Here is a 23667-nt window from a genome sequence, read left to right as displayed (position 1 = left end):
TGAATTATTTGTCTTTTCTCCTACATCAGTGTTAAAGTAAGTCTGGATTCTTGCTGGTAAATTGAGTTTGTTTGGGTCAAGCTGACCTCCATCTGAGATCCCAGAAGTTTTGTTCTTTTGGGTTCTGATTCTTACTTTTCTAATATTTCTCTTGTATAAGGTGAAACTAATACCAGTAGGTAGACTCTATTTAGCTTAGTTTTGTTACTTTCTGTAAATTAATTAAATGATTGCTCTTCTGGCTGTTTAAAAAGTACACATTGAATGTTCACATATCCCGAAGATCATTTGTTAATTCAGAATTATTATTTATTTACAACTCTGGTACTACAAACAAAAGAAGGTATGACTACATAATTTGATCACTTGGACCAGACTTGGGGCAATTTCTGCTACTGGTTGGATTTTGGAGTTTGAGTGGATTTTTTTTTTTTTTTTTAAAACTAATTTCAGTAAAGTAAAGGTATATGGTGCATTGTTAGTGATATATTTTTATTTTATTTTATTCCCCTTCAACTTTTATGCATATTGATAAGTTCAGTCTGTTTTGCAAACACTTACTAATGCTATAATATGTTTTCCCATATCTCCCTTCTCAAATTTTTACCGTTATTGATTGAAGATTCAATTGAGAAATGTGTTTAGAACCCTGCTTTCTGTGGTAATCATAGAAGTCAGTGGGAAGACAAGAAAATTGTATTGAAAGAAATTGTGTGCGTGTGTGTTTTGTGTTTCAGCATAGATTATCTCTGCCAAAATAATAGCTGTCATTTTGTTCTTGTTATATTAGTGGCCTGTAGCTTACTACTACCCCTTTTGCCTTGCTTTTGTCCATTCGTCTATCTGTGAGTAGAAAAAAAAAATCGTGAAGGGCCATAATTTGGGGGCTTTATTATGCTAATAAAATCAATATTTTGTTATCTATTTAAATTAAATATTCCAAGATGGTGACCCCACTCTACCCTAGTATCAAAGCTGCAGACCTTAACATTCAGTGACTTTGAAACTTGAGTTCTGTTTAGAATTTCATGTCATGCCTGTCGCAGGAGAAAAAGATGGAAAATGTATACGCTGAGCCTATAGGACTTCCTGCGGTGCTTATTAATCCTTTATGGATCATTTGAAATGTTTCTAGTTTATTTAAGCTTTGCTGCTTGTATCAGATTGTTCCTGCAAAAAAAGGAAAAAGTGATCATGCTTTGAATTTTTAAAAATGATCTCACTTTCAAGCAAAAGCACTTTTATGCTCCATTAGAGTTGAATTTGCCAAACTCTTACATCGCAGTAACACAAGCTTTACTGGATAGATAAACGTGTTGTTCAAAGACTGACTAGAACTTTACCAAACTGCATATTAAGATTTTGTCATCTTGCAATTTTTGTTCTGAATATTTTGTTCATGTGAATAGAGGGGAGAGACAGAATTATTTCATTAAGAAACTGTGCAGCACAGTTTTAATCTCTTAAAACAGGATAGAAAATAGAAAAATCAAATTTAATAGTCTGGTATAATACTAGAGAGTCTGGAAAAACTCCTAAGTGTGCCGTCTTTCTTTTGTGAAGAAGCATTCAAAATTTATATACATAATTGGGGCTCTACTTTTTTATGTTTTCCTGCCATTTTTTAAATAATTGATAGAGTTATAGAGTAAATGCGTTATGATTTTTATCTTGTAAAAAAAAAAAAAAAAGCTCAGGATCCACAGGCAGGAGATGAAAACTCTGGGTAAACTTATCTTGGTGGCAGATTAAGAACTAGTCTCCAAATGGAATCCACTAGTAAGGGGTGAGCTTGCCATTTAATTCTCTGCACTTTGCAGGAATACAGAGGCCAGCAGATCCCTTGACAGAGTGAAAGCTTGAAACATCCATGTTTTCTATTTTCTGAGGTTCTTTCCTCTTCAGATATGTTTTTCTTTGTTTAATTTGTATTTATATTTATGGATTGTTGTATTGTTGTAAGTACTACTTTAAGGGGACTTTTTAATTGTTGTTTTTGTCAGTTAGACCAAGATTTTATAATAACATAGATATAATATCTTCTAGTTTTACAATTTCTATAATATTTTAATATGCTGTCTGCCCAGAATGGTATTTTTCAGCATGGATCATATGAAGTTTCTGCCTTAAAAATCAGTAACTTCACAGCAAAATGAAAAATTGTTTGTTGTTAGTCTCCAAAAAGTCTCTTGTAGGGAGTCATCTTCAATACTAGAATCTCAGCTTATTTCTTCAGTTTCTGTTATTTCATGTAGTTTATAACATAGGAGAATAGATTAGTATCAGTATGAAGTAAAAACACCTTTTATATGTTTATATGCTTTTACAAAATGCTTAGTACCATAGTAACTGAGGGAGCCTATTAGGTTAGTATATTTCTTTAAATGTTTCTAAAACATACATGAAGTATTCTCCACATATTACACCAGAAAATTTAAGTGTCTTGTTTTTTGAGGAGCGACAGACTTTTTGAGTGTCCATACCCGTACTTTGTCTGTGTGTGATCATTAGTCCATTAAAAAAACAGAGGAAAAAAAAGAAAAAGGAAGCAAAACAATTTGGAGTATCAGCTTAAAGTTTCAGACACTTTGTTTTTATATAGATGTGTGGTCTGCCTTGAATTTCAGGCAAAGGAAATTCAAAAAAGGAAATTTTAAGTTTTTATATATATGTGTGTGTGTGTGTTGCATATGTAAATATATAAACCACTTATGTATCTGATGGAATCTGGGAAACGGAATTTTTTACCCTGAAAATACAGACTAAATAGTCTGAATTGTTCCTAGTGTTTGCTTTTAATTTTCTTGCCCACCTTTCCCATCCTCTGACCTCTCTCATTTGTCTCTATTGATGTCTTCTTGAGTTTTGATAAGTTAATAAGGCCTGAGTTGTGCTAATGCTAATTTAAAAGAAAAAAACCCTTCAAAACACTGTAACATGAGTGAAAGTACTGTCACATGTTATAGAAGTTCCTGGCTTAGAATAGATGTGTCTAGTTTAAGGTAGGTATTTGAGGAGGGAAAGGTTAAATTCATAAAGATCAGAGGTAACTAATCAGAGAAGTCAAGGTAAATTATTCTGATTAAAAATACTGGATGATAAGGGATTGTTGTAGATGTCTTCATTTTGCTGCAGATTACTCTTTCTAAAGATAGTGGTCTTCATTGACTTGTACATCAGCATATATGAATGGTATTGCAGTCTTCCCCTGTAGCACTTTAGCAACTGTATTGGCCTAAGGTGGACTTTGATCTTGTATATTTCTCGTCATGCAAGATGAGAAAAGAAATTCTAGTAAAACCTTCTCCATGTTCCCCTGCTTTACATCTGTAAACAAAATCATGCCAACCAGCCCACAGGGCTTGCTGCTGATAGTACGGGGTGGGATAGGAGAGATAGAAGAGGGGTGATTTGTACTTGGCGTTTTTTTGATTGTTTTGGTTTTGGTTTTTCTCCTCCCCAACCATATCCCCTAATGATATGTGCCTCTGATGGATTGGGTGATGTTTTCTTTTAAGAAATTAACATGTTTCCCAAGAATGTCTTCAGCTGTCATATGGAGTCTTAATGTTTTGTTTTTTCTTTTCCCAGGCCCAAATATCTGAAACTTGTGTACTATTTCATTACGTTAACCAACTTTGTTTCTCTCTTAAGTAGTTCTGCTATCATTGTGTCATGCATTAACTCCTGTTAGTTGCCTTTTGTGACATTAGTAGTTGTAAGTTAGTATCTCAAAAAGGTGGACACATTCCTAGGACTGGTTACAGTGTTTCTCAGGCAGCATATACTTCTGTCCTGAAGCTGGTCACTGGGCATTCATCAGCACTGAACTTCTACAGTGACAAAAGCCATAATCAACTAATATTCATTGAAATTAATTTTCAAGGGAAAGATTTAATTTCCATTCCTAGGGCTCTCCTGAGAGAGACTTACTATAAGCAACAAACATCAAGTGGCTCTGACTTCTTCAGCATGAATTTTAGTCAGTTCTGAAGGCTGTGGAGAACTGGATAAACTTTGGGAATTACATTGGGGGTTTTGCTGATACCAACCTCAACTAACCAGTATGGCCACACATTCATTCATTTTAACATCTAGCTTAGTTTCTATCAGAACAAAAATTCATGGCTTGCATCCTCTCTGCATCTAAAATAATTTCCAAGAAAATTATCATAGAATCATAGAGGGATTTAGGGTGAAAGGAGCCTAGTCCGGTTCTTCACTTCAAGGAGGGCTATCTTTGAAGTTAAATCCAGCTTTAGAGTTGCTCAGGACATTGTCCAGCCATGTTTTTTCTCACATTCTTGGCCTGGCCTTCCTGAAGGTCTTGTAGCTGTCCACCACAGCACTCCATCATGTGCTGCACCACATGCCACACCTCTGCAGTCACCATTCAGTCATAGGTTTCTAAAACTGTGCACAGACTTCTAATTCCTCCTGCTTGTCCCCTGTGCTGCATGTCTTTATGTGGAGGCATTTGAGAGGGACTCTCGGTTGTGCTGCCCTCAAGGGAAATGTGGGAGCTTCCCCATCATGCTGTACCCTGGGTATTTCCACACTGCTCCTTGTACTGTGACTTCTCTCCAGGCTTTGGTCACCATTGCCAAAAAACCTAGCTTAAAGTGCTCATTGTTAGGTTAGCAAGCCTGATGGAAAAGATGCTGTTCCTCTGCTTTGGCAGATAGATCTTATCGCTTCCCACCTTGTTATTGAGGATACTTACACATGCTGATCAGGTCACCTCTCGGTTATTTTTTGATGTTAAGAGACTACTCTTCAAGGTCTGTTGCTGTTTGTGTTTTTTCAAGGCCTTGAAACATTGTTTATGGCTCTTCAGTGTACCAGTTATAGGTGTGAACTGCAGTCTCTGTTCCCAGTGTGTCATTTTTGTTTTGCTGTACTAACATGTATTTTGTTTGAATGAGCATGGTTTACCAAACCAATTTCCTCATGCTTATCACTATTTACTGTTCTGCTTTTGTCATCTGTAAATTTTATCTGAATTGATTTCTCTCTTTGACTAATCACTGATGGAAATTTTGAAGAGTGTGAGTGTAACCTTTTCTTTGTGATACATCACCAAAATTCTCTCTATCCCATATTGACAAATGCTTGCTCGACTGTCATCACTTTGTGTCTCATGGACAATTGATTTTTTTGAGATGCTTCAACTTCACACCTCTTAATCCATTTTACATGTGTTTTATTAACACTGTGCAATGCTAATTCTATTGCAGTGTCCTTTGATAGTAAATCAAATACCGTTCAAGAGATTAATTATAGTACATCTGCCTTCTCAACCAAACTTGTAATCTTATGAAAAAATAAACTGTCATGTTTGGTTGAGGCTGTTCTGTATAAAAACATATTGACTGATGTTAATTACATTCCTGTTCTTAAATTCTTGATCACTTAAAGTCCCTATCAGTATTTCTGTTGTTTTTCCTCAGGTTAATTTGTATACATCAGACTGATACATACAAATAGTTACATGGATCGTTCTGGTTTGCTTGTATAACTATTTCAAGGAAAATTAGCATTTTGGTAGATTCATGGGTCTTAGTCTTTTGAGGTAGCGTCAAGTGGCAGGAAGTCCAGCAAGTAACGGGTCTTCTTAGCTCTTATAGAAGTACTATGTTCAAACATTTGTTATATTAATATGCTGAATTTTGAAGGTCTATTAAGTATTTTATTACTAACAAACCAAAAGGTAGTTCTTAATTTTTATTTGCTACTAGACTGTTCATGTACTTTTCCAAAATACAGGAAAAAGCTACACTTCTGGGTTTTTGTGCTGTGAACTGTTCTGTGGCTTTCATTGAGAAATACTTCCTAATATCCACTCATTTTGTTAATGCTTAAACAAAAGCATCAATTGTTTAAGGTCCATCTGGTTACTTTAGTTGGTGTCTAGCATAGTTTAGGTTGAAGAAACTCCTGGACGTCTTCTGGTCCAACCATTTCACTCAAAGCACGTCCAACCTTGATGTTAGGTGAGGTTGTTCAGGGAGGTTCTACAACCTATCTAAGCAAGACTACTGTGGGTGCAGAAAGATCAGTTTTGTGCACCCCTTTTTCCTACTCTTAATGTGACCCTACTCATCCTGAGTAATCATGCAGCCAGTTCCAGATGGTCCTGTCCACCTCTGTGATAAAGGAGTAGTACTGGCTGGCTTCACATCAGTCCATTTGGAAATATTTTTAATAATCTATGTTTTACATAATTTGTTTCTATCCATATGAGTTGATGTAAGTTGTTATATACCAGGGCAGGGACGGGAGGAATTGCCTGTGTATCTGGGACCTTTCAGTATGAAGCTCGGCAAGAACAGCAGCCAACTGATTGCACTGTCTTGGTCCTTATTATTTTCTTTGCTGCTGCTATTACTTCTTAAATAAAAAATCGAAGCAAACAAAGAAAACCCACTTCTATTGTTGTTCTCTCTGAACCCTTGTCCTTCTAATTTTTTTTTTACTAGCCTCAAAGCAGTTTTTAATAAAATTTACCATGTATTACATTGGTGTAAATTTTGAAAACTAGTGTTACAAAGTTTTAAAATAGTGATACGCTTTAGGTGTCTGGCTTGCCATTTTGTGTAGCAAATCTGTCTAAAGCTGAGTTCTAGCTGAAATGGGTTGGCATTTTTTCAAGATTAAGGAAAACATGTTGTTTCTATCTTAAACTAATCCACAGCAGCTCTTATGAGATGCTGTTGTTCCTTTCTGGCTTCACTTGGGTGCTTGATGTCGAGCAGATCAGCCTAGATTTTTGAGTGCTTTCTGTTCTTCATGGCAAGTAGCAGATATGCCCAGTTTATAAGCCCTTGTAAAACTTAACTCTTGATAGAGAAGGCTAAAATCTCTCTCAAAATTCCATCTGCCTCTGACCTCTCTTGTCACGGTATCTGGTCTGCATCAGGACAGTGTTCCATGTATGGAGATTTTCCCTCAAAAGATGTTTGTTATTAACATGGAGGTTGATACGGCATCGGGTACCAGATGTTGCTGAAGAAATCAGTCTCTCCCAAAGAAGTGAAGAACTATGCAGTCTGACTGTAGTGAGAAGGGTAAATTAAGTCAAGGCCAGGGGGGAGGGCATAACAAGACCTCCTTTCAAAAAGGATCGGCAGGTCTAAGGGAAAATTTGAGAGATACCTGAGAGGACTGCAGGAAAGAGTTATGGGCAGGTGTTGAAAGTAGTTACAGAAATAGATGGGCAGCTGAGTGGAGGCTAAAGAGGCAGCCTGACCATCTCAGAACGCTTACCAAAAGGTTTTGTGAGACTTTTGAGTGTCTTGCTTGATTCTCAGTTTAATTAAATAACAATAGCAGGAAGAAAAGGGAGTCATTTAAGGTGGAGTTAAGTATGTTTATTATCTCAGAATAAAGTATACTACAGATATTCTGAATCAAAATGTTGTAAAAGCAGAAGTTGCAGTTGAACTGTACACATCTTGATATATGAACCTGCCTAGTGAGGTCCACCAAGCAACTACATTTATGCACAGTGGTGGTCATCTGAGGAAGAATGAAAGGGAAAGGGAAAAATCTAATATAATGTTAAATCTGTTAAATTGAAGCCTACTAGTGTGAAAGTGCTTGAATTATAATCACTTGCTTATTGCATGATATTGCAGTAAAAGCAGTGTTAAAGTTGTTCAGGTGACCTTGCCATACCTGAAATGCAGGTGCTGTGGCTTTGAAGTCTTTAGCATTTGGCTAGGAGGGAGAGTATGTTTCATCCTTCCTTTCTCCTTTCAATGGGTTGTCTTTTGTCAGCCTATGAAAATCCATCTAGATTTGATAACTTTGCAAACATTTAAGAAAATTTTTTAGTATGGAACAGGAGCTGGGCATGATTTAAAAACAAAACAAGTATGATTGCAAGAATTGAGTATAAGTTAGTAAAGAGACTAGAACTGGCACATGAGACTGGAGATGGACCTGGGTGGGTGTAGAGGAAACTAAAACAAAGAAGGTGGATTGAGTGGAATTGGCTGAATTAGAATATTCAAATGGAGTATCTGCTGGATAAGCACCTGGCTGGGCAGGTAGGCTCAAAATAGCATGAGGAAGGAGGCATGGATGAAGATTGCCTGTGAAAATTTGGACAAGAAAAGCAAGCAATTATATTTGAATGTGATTGGTTTAATAAAAAAAGAAAAGTATGAGAAAATTCCTAAGTCTGCCAGCCTCTGCTATTGACAAATTCTGGGCAAAATGTGTAGCTTTCAGAGAAGGTGGAAATTCACTGTTATTATAGGTTACTCTGTTTATTTCAAGCAGCAAAATCTGTGCATTCTTTTAAACCCTATTTTGAAGAAGAATGGGCAGAAAGATGGAATTTAAACTTTTTTTTTTTTTTTAATTTAACAATAGAAGAGAGATCCTGATACTGCAGAGTTGGACATTTGAAAGATAAAAAAATCGTAGAATGAATACTGCTTACTTAGTTTTAATCCAGGTCAATTATGTATGATGTTACCCTGTTATGTCTTTTTTTCAGTATATTGCGGCCTGTGGGTTGGACAGCACTCATTAGATGAGCAGCTAGTCTGTATTTGTTTCTCTCCATCGCTTAGTGGGTGCCCTTTACCTTACTGGGTGCACTATCTGAAACTTTGCCTAGAATTATTTATTTTTCTCAGGGAGTTTTCTGTGGCATGCTTCACTGTAGGATCCAGTGGCTCTTAAAGAACATCTTTACAAGAGCCATGTAAAGCGAGGGGGCAAATCATCATTTTTATTTCTCAGAGAAATGAGACATAGGGGAATGAACATCAAACATGTCCATAAGTTTGGGTGCCCAATTTTTGAGGCAAAGGACCTGATTTTTCAGAGTGTGTAGTATTGTGTAACTCCCCAAAGCACAGCTTCCAGGTTACAGTTGGGTCTACTCAAACTTCAGAAGTGTAGACCTTCCAATTTCAATGAAAACAGACTGATTCCTCAGGTGATTGTTACTTGTGAGTCCTTTCAGTAAACTAGAAGTGACTTGTCCAGCAGCATGGAGAATCTGTGTGGCAGAAGCAGTAGTGTGTTTCATCTGCCTGGGGCCAGATTCAGTTGCCTTTTAGCGCTTTGTTTTCATTTCTTTCATTTTACTACATACTGTCCAGTGTTTAACAGTGTGTAGGGGTGCAGCAGTAGTATTGTTCACTTTGCAAGCCTGTTTTATCCTAATGGCAATCCAGTCCTTTAATGAGAATTCAGGTATAGATGTGGTCCTTTAACTGTAAATTGTCACAATTTGTATATACAGGGAACTGAAATGAGGATTACACTGGCTTCTGATTGCATGCTTCTTGCAGCTTAATGTATTTTTCATATACTCTGTGAACATCCATTGCTAAAGGGTGCCATTGCATTTTGTAGGAACCATATGCATACATCTGATGACAGAACTTGGCCTGTATAGAGACGTAACTTGTTTTTATTAATAGTATCATGAAAATCAAGCTCTCAACCATTCAGTTCACTGTGGCATAATAAATGTTTAAGCACAGAAATCATGCTCCAGTAATATATACCAAATTTATTGTGAAGTCAATTAGTAACATGTATTAGACTGTTTTCAGCAGTTTTTTTCTTAAGCAAAATTTTCTCTATATTTGTAGCATATTTCTGAAATAATTGGTTTTAATGTGTTTTCTTGAAGTCTTAATAAAAGCCTACACTGTAACAATAAGGTCCTTACAATTATTAAGAAAATAAGTTAAAAATTATTAGTTTATTAAGTATATAATAGTATTCATAGGCAAATGTTTTAATACAGTAGGTATTTTGTTAGAAAACACCTGATCTGATAATTTTAAGAGAATTCTTTTTAAGCAGTTGCTTCCTCTCTGATTTTGGATTTTAATCATGACTTGACTTAAGCTTTTATGTCTTACTAATGCTGCCAGTGAGCGAACTTGAGCACTAAATAGTTTACTCAATTATCTGCTATACAACAGCTGCCAATATTTAAAAAAAAAAAAAAATTACAAAAAATGCCATGTCATCTTCAGGTCCGCTATGGACAAAAAAAGCAAAGGCAGATAAGATGACTGTAGCTACCCTGTCTGCTTGGCACTGTCTTCCTCCTCCTCTCTCTCTCACTTTCAGTTTTCAGTGTAATGAAGAGCAGGAGAACAATATTCTGTAATTAAGGATTCCATTAAGTTGAAGAAAAGAGCAAATGGAGTTGTTTGTTCTCCAAGCTGAAAAAATTTGTCTGGGGTGGGGGTTAGTGGTAGTAGTGTAGAAAGAGAGAGAGGTGGGTGGAGAGACTAAGTCAGGGCTGTTTGTTGAATATACTGTTAAGGACTGTTACCATCCTAATTAATCAAGTTAGAAATTACAGCTGTAGTCGGTTTCCCCCCAATTCTTGTTATCAATTTTCTTCTCTTTTGAGACAAAGCAAATATAAATTTTGTGTTCATTTGTCATTCGTTCTTTGACTTCAGCATCTCTGAAAATAACAATGTAGCACAAAAGACCAGTATTTACCTAGTTGTAATGTGGGTTGCCATGGTGTTTTGCAAATTATTGCAATTATGTTCACCATGCGAGTCGCCCTTGGTAACTGGCGAAAAAACTGATAATCCTGTTTTGAACAAAAGGTCAAATTGCTGAATAGAAAGTCTTGATTAACTAAAAGATGTACAAAGTGGAATTATTTCCTACCATTCAGAAATAGTTCTTGATCGGGTTTGGGGGAGGGGGTGAGTAAGTACATCTGATTACTGAAGTACAAAGCATTGAAAGGATGTTGTCTTGAGCCTTTCATGTAGTCTTAATGGTGGCTTTTTTGTCAAATTTACCCATTTGCGGCATTGAAAGAGGCAGCTGCATTTAAGCTTGAGAGATGGTGCTTTTTCAAGAGTTCAGTGCATGGAAAGTTCTCAGCAGTATCTGCAGTTTACTATTAGACCTTCGGCTATTAAAACTGATGTGCTGCATTTGAGCCCATAGCTCTTGGTGCTTGTAAAACCCTCTGACTGATGATCTAATAAAGTGCTCTTACCGGACAATCTCTGATCAGATACTTTAGAAAAAAATAAAAAAAAAATAACTACAGCTCTGAAAAGAATGGGGGTAGAAACACACGGCTATACTGAGAAGTTTGCTTTTGTAATCTGCAGTGGAAATATTAGTAAATATGACTTTATTTTCAGTTTAAGTACTTCAAAGGGCCAGTGTATTGCTCCGGAAATCATTTTTATTTACATTTACAAAAGTAAAAGTTAATCTGAAAAGATTAAAAGTTCTTCATAATTTCTAGTCCTCAACAATTACATACAAATATATAGAGGGAATGGTCCTCTTTCTGTCCTTGTATACAAAACACTGTGATGGATTTCCTGCGCTTTAATGCTGTGAATTTGCTCTCCTCTTTTCTATTTTTTCCTATTGGGGTGGGGTGGGGGGAAAGAGGTGAAGAGGATTAAGGGACGTTTTTTTTAATCATTCTACTTTTTGTTTTTAAATAGCTACCTGGAAATTAATTCTTAAAACTTTGGAGAGCCTGTGTGAGAGCAGCATGAAAGCAAAGTAAACCTGAACAAGTTTGTGGGTTTACATTCTGCATCACCTAGCAACCCCCTGGCTCAGCCAGTTCTCTTGTCTGTCCCCAGTCCTGTTTACAGACCATTCAGACTGCTCTTCGAAACCATGGAAGATATTCAGTTTCATTAGTGCCATTCTCAAGGAGAAAATAATTAAACTTAAATGAACAAACACTGCTTAGTGATGCTTTAAACTTTTCTAGTTTAAGGTGACCAGACCGTTGAGACAGCTTTCTGTCGTTACCTTTCACTCTGTTGAACTCCTCTAAACTTACATATCTATGTATGTATGTGCATTATCATTTGTAAAGTTTTCGGAACTGTATTAGCTCCTTCAGTATTAAGAGATGCTCATAACCATATTGCAAGGATAAATGTTTCACATAAACAATCTTTTTGTCTCTTTACCAACTTGAAATGTATACTTGGCAAACCTTACTGTTACTGCCACGTACGTGAGTAAAATCTCAGTGTGTTCTGTATGAGATCTAATGTCATATTCAACTTCCTGCAAGACAAGTCTGTGACAGAGGAAAAAATTCAAGGACTGTACAAATGTTTGAGGGGAGAGGGAACAGGACAGAACTGTGGAAGAAGGGCAGGAGGGCAGTAGAGTATTTTTAGTTTTCTAACTGAGGTAGAGGCACAGATTTTAAGAAATCTTAAGTTCTTACTGTTTGTATGTTCTAGATTCTTTAGCAAGCAATACATGGATGAGCTGTATGAGCTCTTTGTGCTTTGTTGACAGTTGACAGACAAAGCAAAATTTTTTTCTGAAGCAAGGTACTGTACTTAGTTGTGACCTATTATAGCCTAAGAATGTGACTTGCTTTGAGTTGTATGAATAGGGAGAATATTTTGCAGAATGGACTTAAATATCCTCCTAGAGGTTTTAGCTCTTCATACAGAAGTACCCAATACATCTTCCACTGATCCTTTTCTCAGTGTAGTTTTCCGTATGTAGTCCTTTTAAGTATGCCTTCTCCCAGTTGCTTTCTCGAAGTCCAGTTTAGCTGTTTTCAGATTGTCTTAAATAAAATAAAGTTGTTGGTAATTGCTGGTTCTCTTTGTGAATGGTATGTTAGCCTAAGAAAACTTGTGCTCTACTTTTTAATGTTTTGGGGCACGTATTTTGTTGCCTAGAACTTTATTTTACTGAAGATAAGACAATCAAGGTATTGGCTTTGATGTGAAGCAAAGCAAAACATACTTGCTAATTTAGTTTATAATGTACAACTGTTAAGAGTTGGAATTTGTCCACTTATGGTGCTATTACATGTGTTTAAATGAGGGCCACTGTTTGCATCAAACCTATCATAACAGTTTGGAGTGCTCTATTATCCTTCCAGCAGGCTGATGACAGAGCCTGGTCTTTGCACAAATGAGATCAATAAGTTTCAAATAACTTGTATGAAATGACATGTGACTGTACATTTAAAGATGTCTTACTTTTTTAAAAAAAATCAATTTTTAATAACATGTAAAACTCTTACATTGACCTACAAGGTATTTTTCACTTCTGCCTGTTTGATAATTTTGTTTAAAGCATTTTTTATGTTAGCTTGAGCATTTGAGTTCTTTTTTGGGGGGTAGGGTGCATTTCTTTCTTCTTCCGTTATCTCCTGCTCTGATTCCCCCTCACCCCCCACCCCGAGACTTTCAACAGTCAAACTGATATGACAGATACTGCTGAGAGTGATATTTTCTAGACGTGAATGACGTTTTCTTTCAGTCTTGAGTGGTTTCTTTCAAATTTTTTTTTCAGTTCTGGATTGGGAAGCAATTCAAGTTTTATTATTTTGGAGTATCCAAATCACAAAATACCATTCTTGAAAATCTACAAACTTCCATTTTCAGTAGGTTAGATATAGGCATATGATATTTTATGGCTGACTTTGCATCACAAGAGTAATGCATTACCGATAGGACATTGAAGTATGCGAGTACTGAAAGAACTCCTAGAAAGTATGCTTATGGGACAGAATTTTGTTGTGGGCTAAATCCTCTCAAGTTTATGTCCGTTTTCTATAATATCCAAAGGAAACTAAGTTTGGGTCTTTTCTTTGGGTGTTTCAGATCACAGCAGTTGGGTGTAAAAGGTGAGCGTCACTTCTTGTAATGACTGCCTGGAACCCACATCAGTGCTTCTGTCATTCTAGTATCAGCTTTTTCAAGATAGAAGGACATTTTGTGTTCTTCTGAGAAACTTGGATAGTATTTCTTTCCTCTCTCATGCTTTCTTTAAGGTAGCAAGTTAGTGAAGCAACATTGCCCTCAGTTACAATTTGTCTAGTTGCTTTGGTCCATCACAGTCTGGTCCTTCGAAGGTGCAGTTCCCATTGAAACCAGTTGCCTTTGAGTCAGTTTGGGCTGGCAGCTTTCCAATGGGGAACCGAGACAACAGATACGAGTGTCTCTGAGAACAGGAGATTTCAGTAGACATGATTTTGGAGAGGGTATCCTTCTCTTTTACCAGCAGTACTGTCTCATTGAGTGGTAAAGTGATCATTTGCCTTCCACTAGGAAGTCATTGGCTAAGATGCTTCAATTTGGTAACATCCTTTAATGGGGTTCCTATGATAATAATACTGGATAGCTAACAAAGCATATCCAAGATCTGTACTGCTTTCAAGAAGTACACTTTCAAAAGCAATTCATATCTCCTTGTTCGTATTCTTTCATTTAAGAGACAGTTTTATATTTTTCCTGAAGGATCACGTCTATCCATTAATCAGCCTGGATAATGGTGAATTCAAGAACAGCAGAATGAACCATCCAGGAAAGGAATTTACTTCCTTTATAAGAGTTTTTTATTCACTCCATCCCACAGCTGAATTCAGGTTGGTTATATAGGCCAGAATTCATGAAACTCTGAAAATGAGGAAGTGCTTTAAAAGAAACTGAAATTGTATATTCAGCTTCCATTGAAGTGAGGCAGAATGAAATGGGAGTGTGCAATGCCATGGTTCCTGTTTACTTTTTTCCTAAATTGGATTATCAGGAAGCATCGGACTCAAAAAATACTCATACTGGGAAATGTAACCTATTTTTTCTCGATGAGGAACTAGCTAAAGTATTTCTTCTATAGAAAAAGAAAAATTAACATGAAGTAATAGCCAAGGGTTGATAAATGGTTCCTTATCTTTACTTGTGATCCGAATAGTCATATACCACACTGGATCTATGATCAGGTCTCTTAGTGCACTGTAGTTAGCTTTATGTATAAATTTAAGGAACAAATTTCAGTTGTCATTACTATAATAGTTACTAAAACTATTTGCATTGCTTCTTGTACGTTTGCCTTTAAATTCCACAACACCTGACAAAATACCAGAGAACATGGATGTTGTATTGTAAGTATTCCCTGAGTAAGGGATTTAAGCTGTAGCATAAATTTAGAAAGGAGTTTATGCAAACCTAAGGTGCTTCACCATTCTAAGCATATGCTGCAATATCTTTCCTTTCAGCTTAGAACAAGCTTGGCAGCATGTTTAACATGGTACCTATCCCACTTGAAATAAAAAGACAAAAGCTCTAGTTAGCCAGCATCAATAATAGACCCTTGACCCAGCTCTTTTTATAAAAGAATTTATTTGAAGAGTCTGTGAAAATATCAAAGGAATTTATTACTGGGAGGTGATTAAATGTTGCAGTTAGGACAGCAGTATAAAGCCTTAAAACATAATATCCTCAAAGGTCATCTTTGTTTTATATACTCAAATTTGAGTATAAATATGTTAGATAACTTAGTTTTAAGATATTTTTGGCTTAGAAGTTTGTTATGCCTGGCAGTTCAAGTGAACTTGCACAATCTTCATTCTGAAATTCTTTTACATTTTGAAATTCTAGGATGAAATTTGGACATATCTTTTCTCTAATAAGGGATCTCTTGAACCTAACGTTAGGGCTTCTGACTTAGTACAGTTTGATCTCTTTGTAGTAGCTGTATTAAAGTGAAGAGAGTTTTTCCAGTGATTTCTTGTTAAAATTTTGACAAAGTGGAAAAGAAGGTTGGAATGACTAATATATTTAATAACAATGTCTATCCATATACTACTTTGACATCTAAATATGTCTGAACCTACTTATTGAAGAGGCTTTGCAGGTCCCCTAGATTTCCTTCAAAGATAAAATTAGATACTTCTTATGGTCTCACAAATATATTTTTTTATTAGTGCTTGGTATCTGGTTTGCTTGTGGAATATCAAGCCTTGAAGGATTCTGAAAAAGTTGCTAGTGCAGAACTCTGCATCACTGATCTCTTCTAACTCCATTACTCTGGGTTATCTCCAAATTTCACCTTGAAGAATTGACTTGTCTTTTCTTTCCCCTGCCCAAACAGGGTGGGTGAGCAAGAGGTAGGTTTTTAGACATTATGAGGTGTTCCTTTCATAAGTTGATCCAGTCTTTTATAAGTTCAGATAATTCAGTCTCCACGTTGTTTGTATTAGGAGCTACAAGTCCCAAAGGAATGGCCATCTCTGCTCAGACTATATAGGAGATGCATAGACTTGACAAAGTCAGATGTCTTAAGATATCACCTGTGTGGAGCTCTCCTGATCAAAGTGTTCTTCTCTGACTCCACTTTGCTAGTCTCACGGATAAAGTACTCCAGCCATAAGATTGATAAAGCAACTATCTGATGTATCTTTGTACTGGCTCTGGAAAGACAATCGGGATGAAGCAGCTAGATGTGAAGCAGGCAGGCACCAGGATACCGCAAAGAGTTACTTCTCCTGCAGATGAGAATAGTGTGTGTCTGATTATGCCAGTCCTAGACTCATCAAGTCCTCCATCTTCAGAAACCCTTTCAAAAATTGAATGAGTCTATGCCTTTCTTGTGTCTAACAGCAGTAGAATTGGTTTCTTTATACGAGAGGTCTTCTGAGGTTTTTACCAGGTACATTTCCCCATGGAAAAACTGGGATGTTGCCTGAGGAGCCAGAGTTATGCTGGACTTCATATCGCTAAGTGGGTAAAGTTTCCCATGTGAAATCTTATTTCACTATTTATGACAGAATCCCTGACCTGAGGGGATTTTTTTCTTGGGACTGTTGCAGTGGCAAATAGGCGTCACTCAAGTCTGTATTGTCTACTGAAATTCCAGTGCATGACACTAGTTCTCAAACTGTCATTCATATTTTCATTGCTGCAGAGATCTCACCAAGATGGTGTAAGTGCATTGGACCAAGTCAGTGTTATTACTAGAGTATTTCTTTGTTCTGAACAGGTGAAAAGCAGATCAGGAGTTGAAATTACTTCAGAGTAATTGGTTTTCTGGTACACAGCAGAAAAACTTTCCTGACTTTACAGCAAAAGCTTATCTTTAAATTGATATTGATACCACCCTTGGTGTTTCAAGTGTAAAATTGTGATGTAACTCTCAAAAGATGTAGCTACTACTAATAGTCAAAAACACTTGCCAAAGAATATGCTAACAGAAGTTTTGGCTCAAGTTCTAATTCCTGAGATGCTGTATACTACTAAGGAACGTTTGTCTATCTGCTCCCCCAAACATTCACGTATTTACAGAAGACACAGACAGGTGGAACAGGGAGAACACACCTGCGATGTAGAACAAGTTATTGCAAGTGGGACTGATAACTTCAGGTCACTGAGTCAAGTCCACTGTTGCCACAAGAAACTTCATATAAAATATTTCATAAAATCATCTGTCTTTTAACATTTCATGGGGGCATCAGTAGATTGTTAGTTTACCCAGTAATGCAATATTGGTGGAACCTCATCATTTCAGGTGATTTAAAGTCACTTCGACCAAATTTGCCCTGTTAGGCAATGCTATTCATAATAATGGAAGTTGGCAGGAAAATGGGGTTTGAAGCTTCTGGCCTGAAAGGAGAGATCAATTTGAAATTAGAGTGCCTTGATTAGTAACTCACAATGATGTCTGAATCAGAAAATTTTTGTTGTGTTGTCCAAGTTGTGTTCCTAGACTTCCTTTCTGGCAGGTTTGATGATTTAAGGTGATAGTTTCAGCTCTGCAGTGAGGAAGACATGAATTTTGGATCCAATGTGCTTGAGGTTAGGTATCCCAGCCATCTGGAGATCGGACATTATCCACCAAGATCCCATTTTCCAAAACCCACATTAAGGTTGTCTTCCATGGAGAGTAAGATTGTAGAGAAGCACTAATAACATTTTAAATTCAACTTCATAGTGACTGATAGTGACCTCTGAATAATTTTGAGTGCTTGCAGCTTTCCTCTTTTTACTACTGCATTTTGTCATTCCATGTGAACTCTTAAAGCATTGTAGTCCCTCGGCATCCAGACTGTCTGAAGGCGGGAATAGATACAGAACTGAAGTGTCGTAGAGAAGCACATCCAGTCCTCTACTGTAGCAGGCAACCGAGCTACACTGTGAAATGTAATTTGTAAAAACTATTAAGATAAAGCTCAATAAATGTATGTTGTTGACTCCTGCAACTTCTATTTGAAAGGCTGTTCCAAAATCACTTGCCTCTGTATTTTGGGGTAATATTTATAATGCTTGTTGATCACTAGAATGTGAGAGGCTAATTCTCAAGAACAGACTTAAAAGAAAGAAAATTACTTTTGACTTGCAAATTTCTCCCCATTAGCTACAGTTTGTGGACATAGTACTCTTCAGGGATTTTCTTTTATATTGTGCATTTACTTCAGGCGTTTTTTTTGCATACATTTTTTATATTTTAAAATGAACTAAGCATTTGTAGACAGAATGTTTGGAAATGCTAGTTGCTTTTTTTATTCGTATCAACTTGTATTTCATTTCCTACAGTGTTGCAGATACCAAGTAGAACAAAAATGAAGGTTTCCTATTATGATTTTGTTTGATCTATTGCAAATTAATTTACAGGCTCAGTGATAGCTGCTGGGAAATGAAGGATTGGTTTTGTTTGGTCAGTGAAGACGACAGGCATGGGTCAAATAAGGGTTAACAATAATGTACTTGAACAAATTGAATCAGAACATAATGCATGTATTGAATTTGATTGCAACATGCATGTCCATGGAAAAGTTTTTTGTTTAAAACAAATCAAGGCTATGGCTTAATTATCAAAGCAAAACAAGAGACAAAGAGCTACATGTTTCTGATACTGCTTTTTTCAAAAATAGCTCCCTTCACACACAGTTATCTACATGTTTAATTTCCATGCATAATAGCAACAGTTATTGTTGTCATTTGTTAAGAGAGATTAACAGATATTAAGTACAAACGCAAATAAGGCCTGAATAGAGAGGTGACAGAGAAGAAAAGACCTCTTTAATGTTAATTATAACTGGTAGGAAGTCTGTACAAATGACATTAACTGTTTTCTATATGAATTGACGGGACGTTTAGTTAGTATTTACATAACACATCTGGAGTTTTTTACTGTAGGCAACAACTTAGATCTCCATTTTTAAAATATAGTTTATTGAGAAATGTACTGTTCAGTGAAAGTTGTATGTTTTGATCATTATTTCTTAGTAGTTGAAAACAAGTATAATAGTAAGCTGTTGAATTTGAATGCTTATTTTTATCCTAAACTATTGTTTTTAGTTTAAGCAGGGCTTTTCAGTCTTTTTTCACCTGTATTTTGTGACTAGCAAAGTTCCCAGCACTTTTTTCAACAGTGACTGCGTTAGACCAAAACAATTGCATAAAGAAACTTTCTTCAAATGTCCTTATTCAATGGTAGTTTGGGTGAAGCATCTATGCATTCCCTGTAAGACAGTAGAAGCAGTACCTTGCAAGCGGTGTAGTCCTTTGTTTCTTAATTGTTAGCTAAAAATGCCAATAGGTGGCAGAAAACACGCTGTTACTTTTATCATGCATTATTTTCATGGTTGTCTATGCTGCTCAGCTGAAGTTGGGGTGCTGCTCCCATTTCAGGCTTTGTTTTTTCAGTTGCACTTGCATTCCCTAACTAAATACCTTACTATCTGTCAGTTTCCATGGTTTGTTTTTCTAGTATAATAAATTGTTTTAAAGTTCAAATGTAGTCATTTATATGTTTTGAGTCATGAGTGTTCTCTTTGTGCACACAGAATCTTGTCATAGTTACAGCTGAAATCATTACACTCTTAAACAGGACGGTTTTGGAATGGGTGAGGACACCCTCCATGCTTCCCCCTGCCTGGCTGTGTGTTTTAAGGTCCTGTTTATGTCAGACTGCTACCAAGATGTTTCATAGGAAGGTAGAGATGCCATATAATAAGCAAATATGGCATAAACAGCTTTCCACACAGAGCATAGCTTTGTCTCTGAGAAATAACTTAATGGAAGATCTGTGACAATTCATTATTCTTTCCAGAAGTGTTTTTGTGTTTTCCCTCACAGTGGCTGTAATGATATTCTCAGTACTCACATAAGTGAATGCCTGAAGATCTCAGTGCTATCCTCAAGTAGCTTTTTTTCATTAGAAAGCTATTCCATGTCTATTAAAATTGAGTTATTTAAAAATGTAAGGCAACACATTAACACCTTCCTCTTTTAGAAATAAATCTTGGGCTCATTTGCAAAACCAAAGCTAAGGACTAGCGTTTTCACTTGAGGTTCATTTGTGTCTGCTGATTCCAGAAGACACAGGTCAGGTGTCTATGTTAGGTCAGGTGCTAAATTAGGACTTTCCATGGTGAGGCATCTGCTGATGAACTAGCTCAGTCTTGCTGAGCGGCATCTATCTTTCTAATGTCACTTGTGAAATATTTGTCATAAATAATTTGTATGTGACAAGGAGAGTGGTACTAGGACTGCTAGGGCAACAGTTGTGCAGAAGACCAAAATTAATTTTACAGATTTCTGAACTCATGGAATTTTCACAGCGTGCACTATTAAATATGTAATTATTTACATTGTTAATCTACATAACAATAAAACTCAGACATAGTGATCAGATACACTGATCATACTGTTCCCAAAAAGCTTGCTCTGGCATTAGGTGTGTACCCTTATTTTACTAAAAGAGTCTAGAGCAGGGTTTGCCTCATCACGAAATCTGTTAGGTGAATTGCTTTTTGGAGATGCTTTTTTCTTTCTCCACTTACTGTAAGTGGATCATAGGGTGACTAGCTTAGATTGGGTATCAGGCCTTTAGATATCCAAAGTTGGGTGAAATGAACCCTAACTGTATACCTTAATGGACTCTTTCCATTTCTGTGTTAGGGACTGTGAGCACAGATATACCACAGTTTTTCTGATCTGCCCACATGGGCATAAAAGCTCTTCTCTGCAAGAGCAACAGGAAGTGTTTTGATGGGATTGACACCAAGTGGGGTAATATTGAGGCTATGACATGGCTGGAGAAATGGTAAAAGAAGAAAGGTCTCGGGAATAAATGTAGTTATTTGGAAAGGGTTTGAGGTTTGATCTTAAAAAAACAACGAAAGAAAAACTGAATCAGACTTCTACCACTTTTGAAAAGATTACAGAAGAATGTATTTTTAAGTTGAAGAAGGGGATAAAGCTGACAAACATGAAATTAACACAGTGTTCAGGTTATCTGATCCTTTAGACAACAAGCTGCAAAACCAAAAAAAATCTCTGCATACTCCAGTGAACGATAGGAAGGACATTGACAAAGATTTTTTTAAAAAAACCCAAAACTACAGCAACACACCCCACCCCCCAAAAAAACCCAAGCACCCAAAACTTTAAGAACAGACATAGTAAAATCCATTTTAACAAGGTTTTGGAAAATAGAAAACTAAAGTTTATGTACTCCTTCACACAAGTTTCAAAGCATTTGAAATAAAGTAACTCAAATATCTAACTTTAAACTAAGTTACTGACATAGTCATACTGGATCAGGGTGCTGGATTACTGAGGTACAAAATACAGATTCAGTTTTGGCCATGCCAGTGAGGAAATACAACATCAGTCATGTCTTATTAACAAATTTGCTTTGCCAGCAAACCAGAATCTCCAGGAAATTAAAGCTGCAAAAGGTATCTAGTTGTAGGCTTTCATTATTGTCTTGGAACCAAGATGGTGATAGTGACAGTAGTGCTCTGAGTGGAACTGTGGAAATGGAAAGGTAGGAAACATAATAATAATTGGAAACCTGAGTTGTCACTGGAAATTAGGTAGAAGTCATTGCCAGAGCATAATCTTGGGACAGGTTGTTAAAGAGACAGTGAGAAGGGAAGCAAGCAACTTTTTGAGTTGTCCTCTGATTTGTAAGATTTCTGTCAAAGTACCAGGAATCCTGGTATGGTTAGATTAAACTTCTTTGCAGGAGCAACAAAAACAAATTTTAGAAACAGAGACAAAAATAAACAGTCACTATTCTCAGCAGAAACATCAACAGCTGATAATCTGAAATGCAGAATTTGACAGTGCTGAGCTGCTTATGGGTTGTAAAAGCAAAAGAAGAGTTGCAGAAAGACCTTGTGATACCAAGTTGACTTGTCAGTTAACAATGGAAGATTAAATCCTCTGCCAAGTAATGTTAAGTGATGCAGATGCTAAAAACCCAATCTTAATTTTGCATACAATGTGTGTATTGACTTAGTGAAGAATTAAACTATATTTCTTGAATAATAATAAATAACTTTCTGGAAATTACTGCTCTTGGCTCAGTAGTGGTCCAGGCAAACAGAACTTAAGGAAAGAAAGGAGCAGAGAACAAGATGGTAAATACCATCTTGTTTCTGTATAAATTCATGTTTGTCTAGCATCCTGGATACAGCGTGCAATACTGGTTTCATTTCCTCCCCATTTGTCCCATTTTCCCACACCACCCCATTTCAAAAAGGACCTGGAGGAGATTCAGAGAAGGGCAATAAAGATGTGATTTCCATGCAAGGAACAACTAAATAAATTAGGACTGTGGTTTGGAAAAGAGTTTGATTGCAGATGATGCAATGGAGGTCTATAAAATCATGAGTGGCATGGAAAAGGTGAATGCAGAATGATTATTCCTAGTCTCTCCTGATACAAGAACTAGAAGGCACTGAAAAAGAAAATATTTTTTTTTGTGCATTCAAGAAAAATAAGATGCTTTTTCATATAGTATGTAGTTGTTCTGCAGAATGTTGTAGATGCTAAAAATTTACATAGGTTTGAAAAACACTTGAAGTTCCTTGGGATGGGGGTAGTTATTCATCCATCACCACTGAATATAGAGACAGTGATTCAGGAGGTCCTGCAGCTGTTTCCAAAATCTGGGAAAATGTGGAAAACTTTTACTGTGTGCTTTCTCTTACATTCTTCTTTAGGCATCTGCTGTTGGTGGTTTTTAGAGATGAGGTGTGGCATTGGTTTAACCTATGGTTGGACCTGGTAGAAAAGGTACCTCCTTACCAATCCCAGAAGCACTCTTTCTTTTGTACTGTTAAGAGAAGCCTTTTGCCTTTTGTCCCTGAGCTGACATAGAGCAAGCTGGCTCAGATTTTATTTCATTTTAACTCAGTAAAATGTTGGTTTTTCCCAAATGAGTTGGTTTACACTGAAGTCTCTAGCTTTCTATTAAAGAATTATTTTTTTAAAAGAAAAGAGAAAAGAAAGCTTCTGACTGTCATCAGAAAATCTAGAAGTTAAAACTGTTTTTCACCTCTAAATCGCAAGCAAGGAAATGGCACTTTAAAATTTAATTCGTTACAGGTCTCTGGGGTGTCTTGCTATCTGGTCTACATAGTTGTATAAAATAATTCTGTTATATGTTAACATTGTCTGAACTGGATAAGAGCAGAAGTTTCAGTATATTTCAAGGGAGGGATGACTGCAGTGTGCAGAATATGGTATTTTGAAGCAAGAAGACTTCAGCTTTGTTCCCCACTGCTGATGGTGTTACCTTAAATAAGGGCCTTCACCTCTTCATACATATTACAGTATCACCTTCACAAAGGACGTTAAAATTGGGATTTTTTTCTTCCTTGAGTACAATTCATTGTTTAGTGGGGTAAAAAAACGATAACTTGAATTTATTGTAAAAATGTGTTTTCTTCTACATTCTCCCTTTCTGCAGGGTTGGTTAATATGTGAGGAGCCAACTTGCCGGAATCGAACCCGTCGACTTCCCCTGAGTTTTTCCAGGAGTGGCCCTGTGTGCCAGGCCTGCAGGAAGGCTGTTCTGAGACCAGAGGTGAGTGTTTTAGTACAAAGCTTTGACAGCAGTGAAGCAGGATTCTCA

The 23667-nt window shown here is 36.6% G+C and overlaps 1 protein-coding gene across 2 annotated transcripts in view; it reads left to right on the top strand.

The window, feature by feature from the left end:
• Nucleotides 1-23667, top strand: part of POLA1 (DNA polymerase alpha 1, catalytic subunit) — a 205493-nt gene that overhangs the window by 112765 nt on the left and 69061 nt on the right. For both annotated transcript variants that reach the window (XR_012627513.1, XM_074858590.1), the window contains one exon: nt 23503-23619. Coding sequence is in view for 1 of the 2 variants with exons in the window: in XM_074858590.1 (XP_074714691.1) it covers nt 23503-23619 (117 nt within the window). In the remaining variant the exon portion in view is untranslated. Of the gene's footprint in view, nt 1-23502; nt 23620-23667 lie in introns of those variants that run through there.

Source organism: Strix uralensis, chromosome 2, assembly GCF_047716275.1.
Source record: "Strix uralensis isolate ZFMK-TIS-50842 chromosome 2, bStrUra1, whole genome shotgun sequence".
Taxonomy (NCBI): domain Eukaryota; kingdom Metazoa; phylum Chordata; class Aves; order Strigiformes; family Strigidae; genus Strix; species Strix uralensis.
Note: the sequence above shows the minus strand (reverse complement) of the source record. Positions and strands in the feature narration are given on the sequence as shown.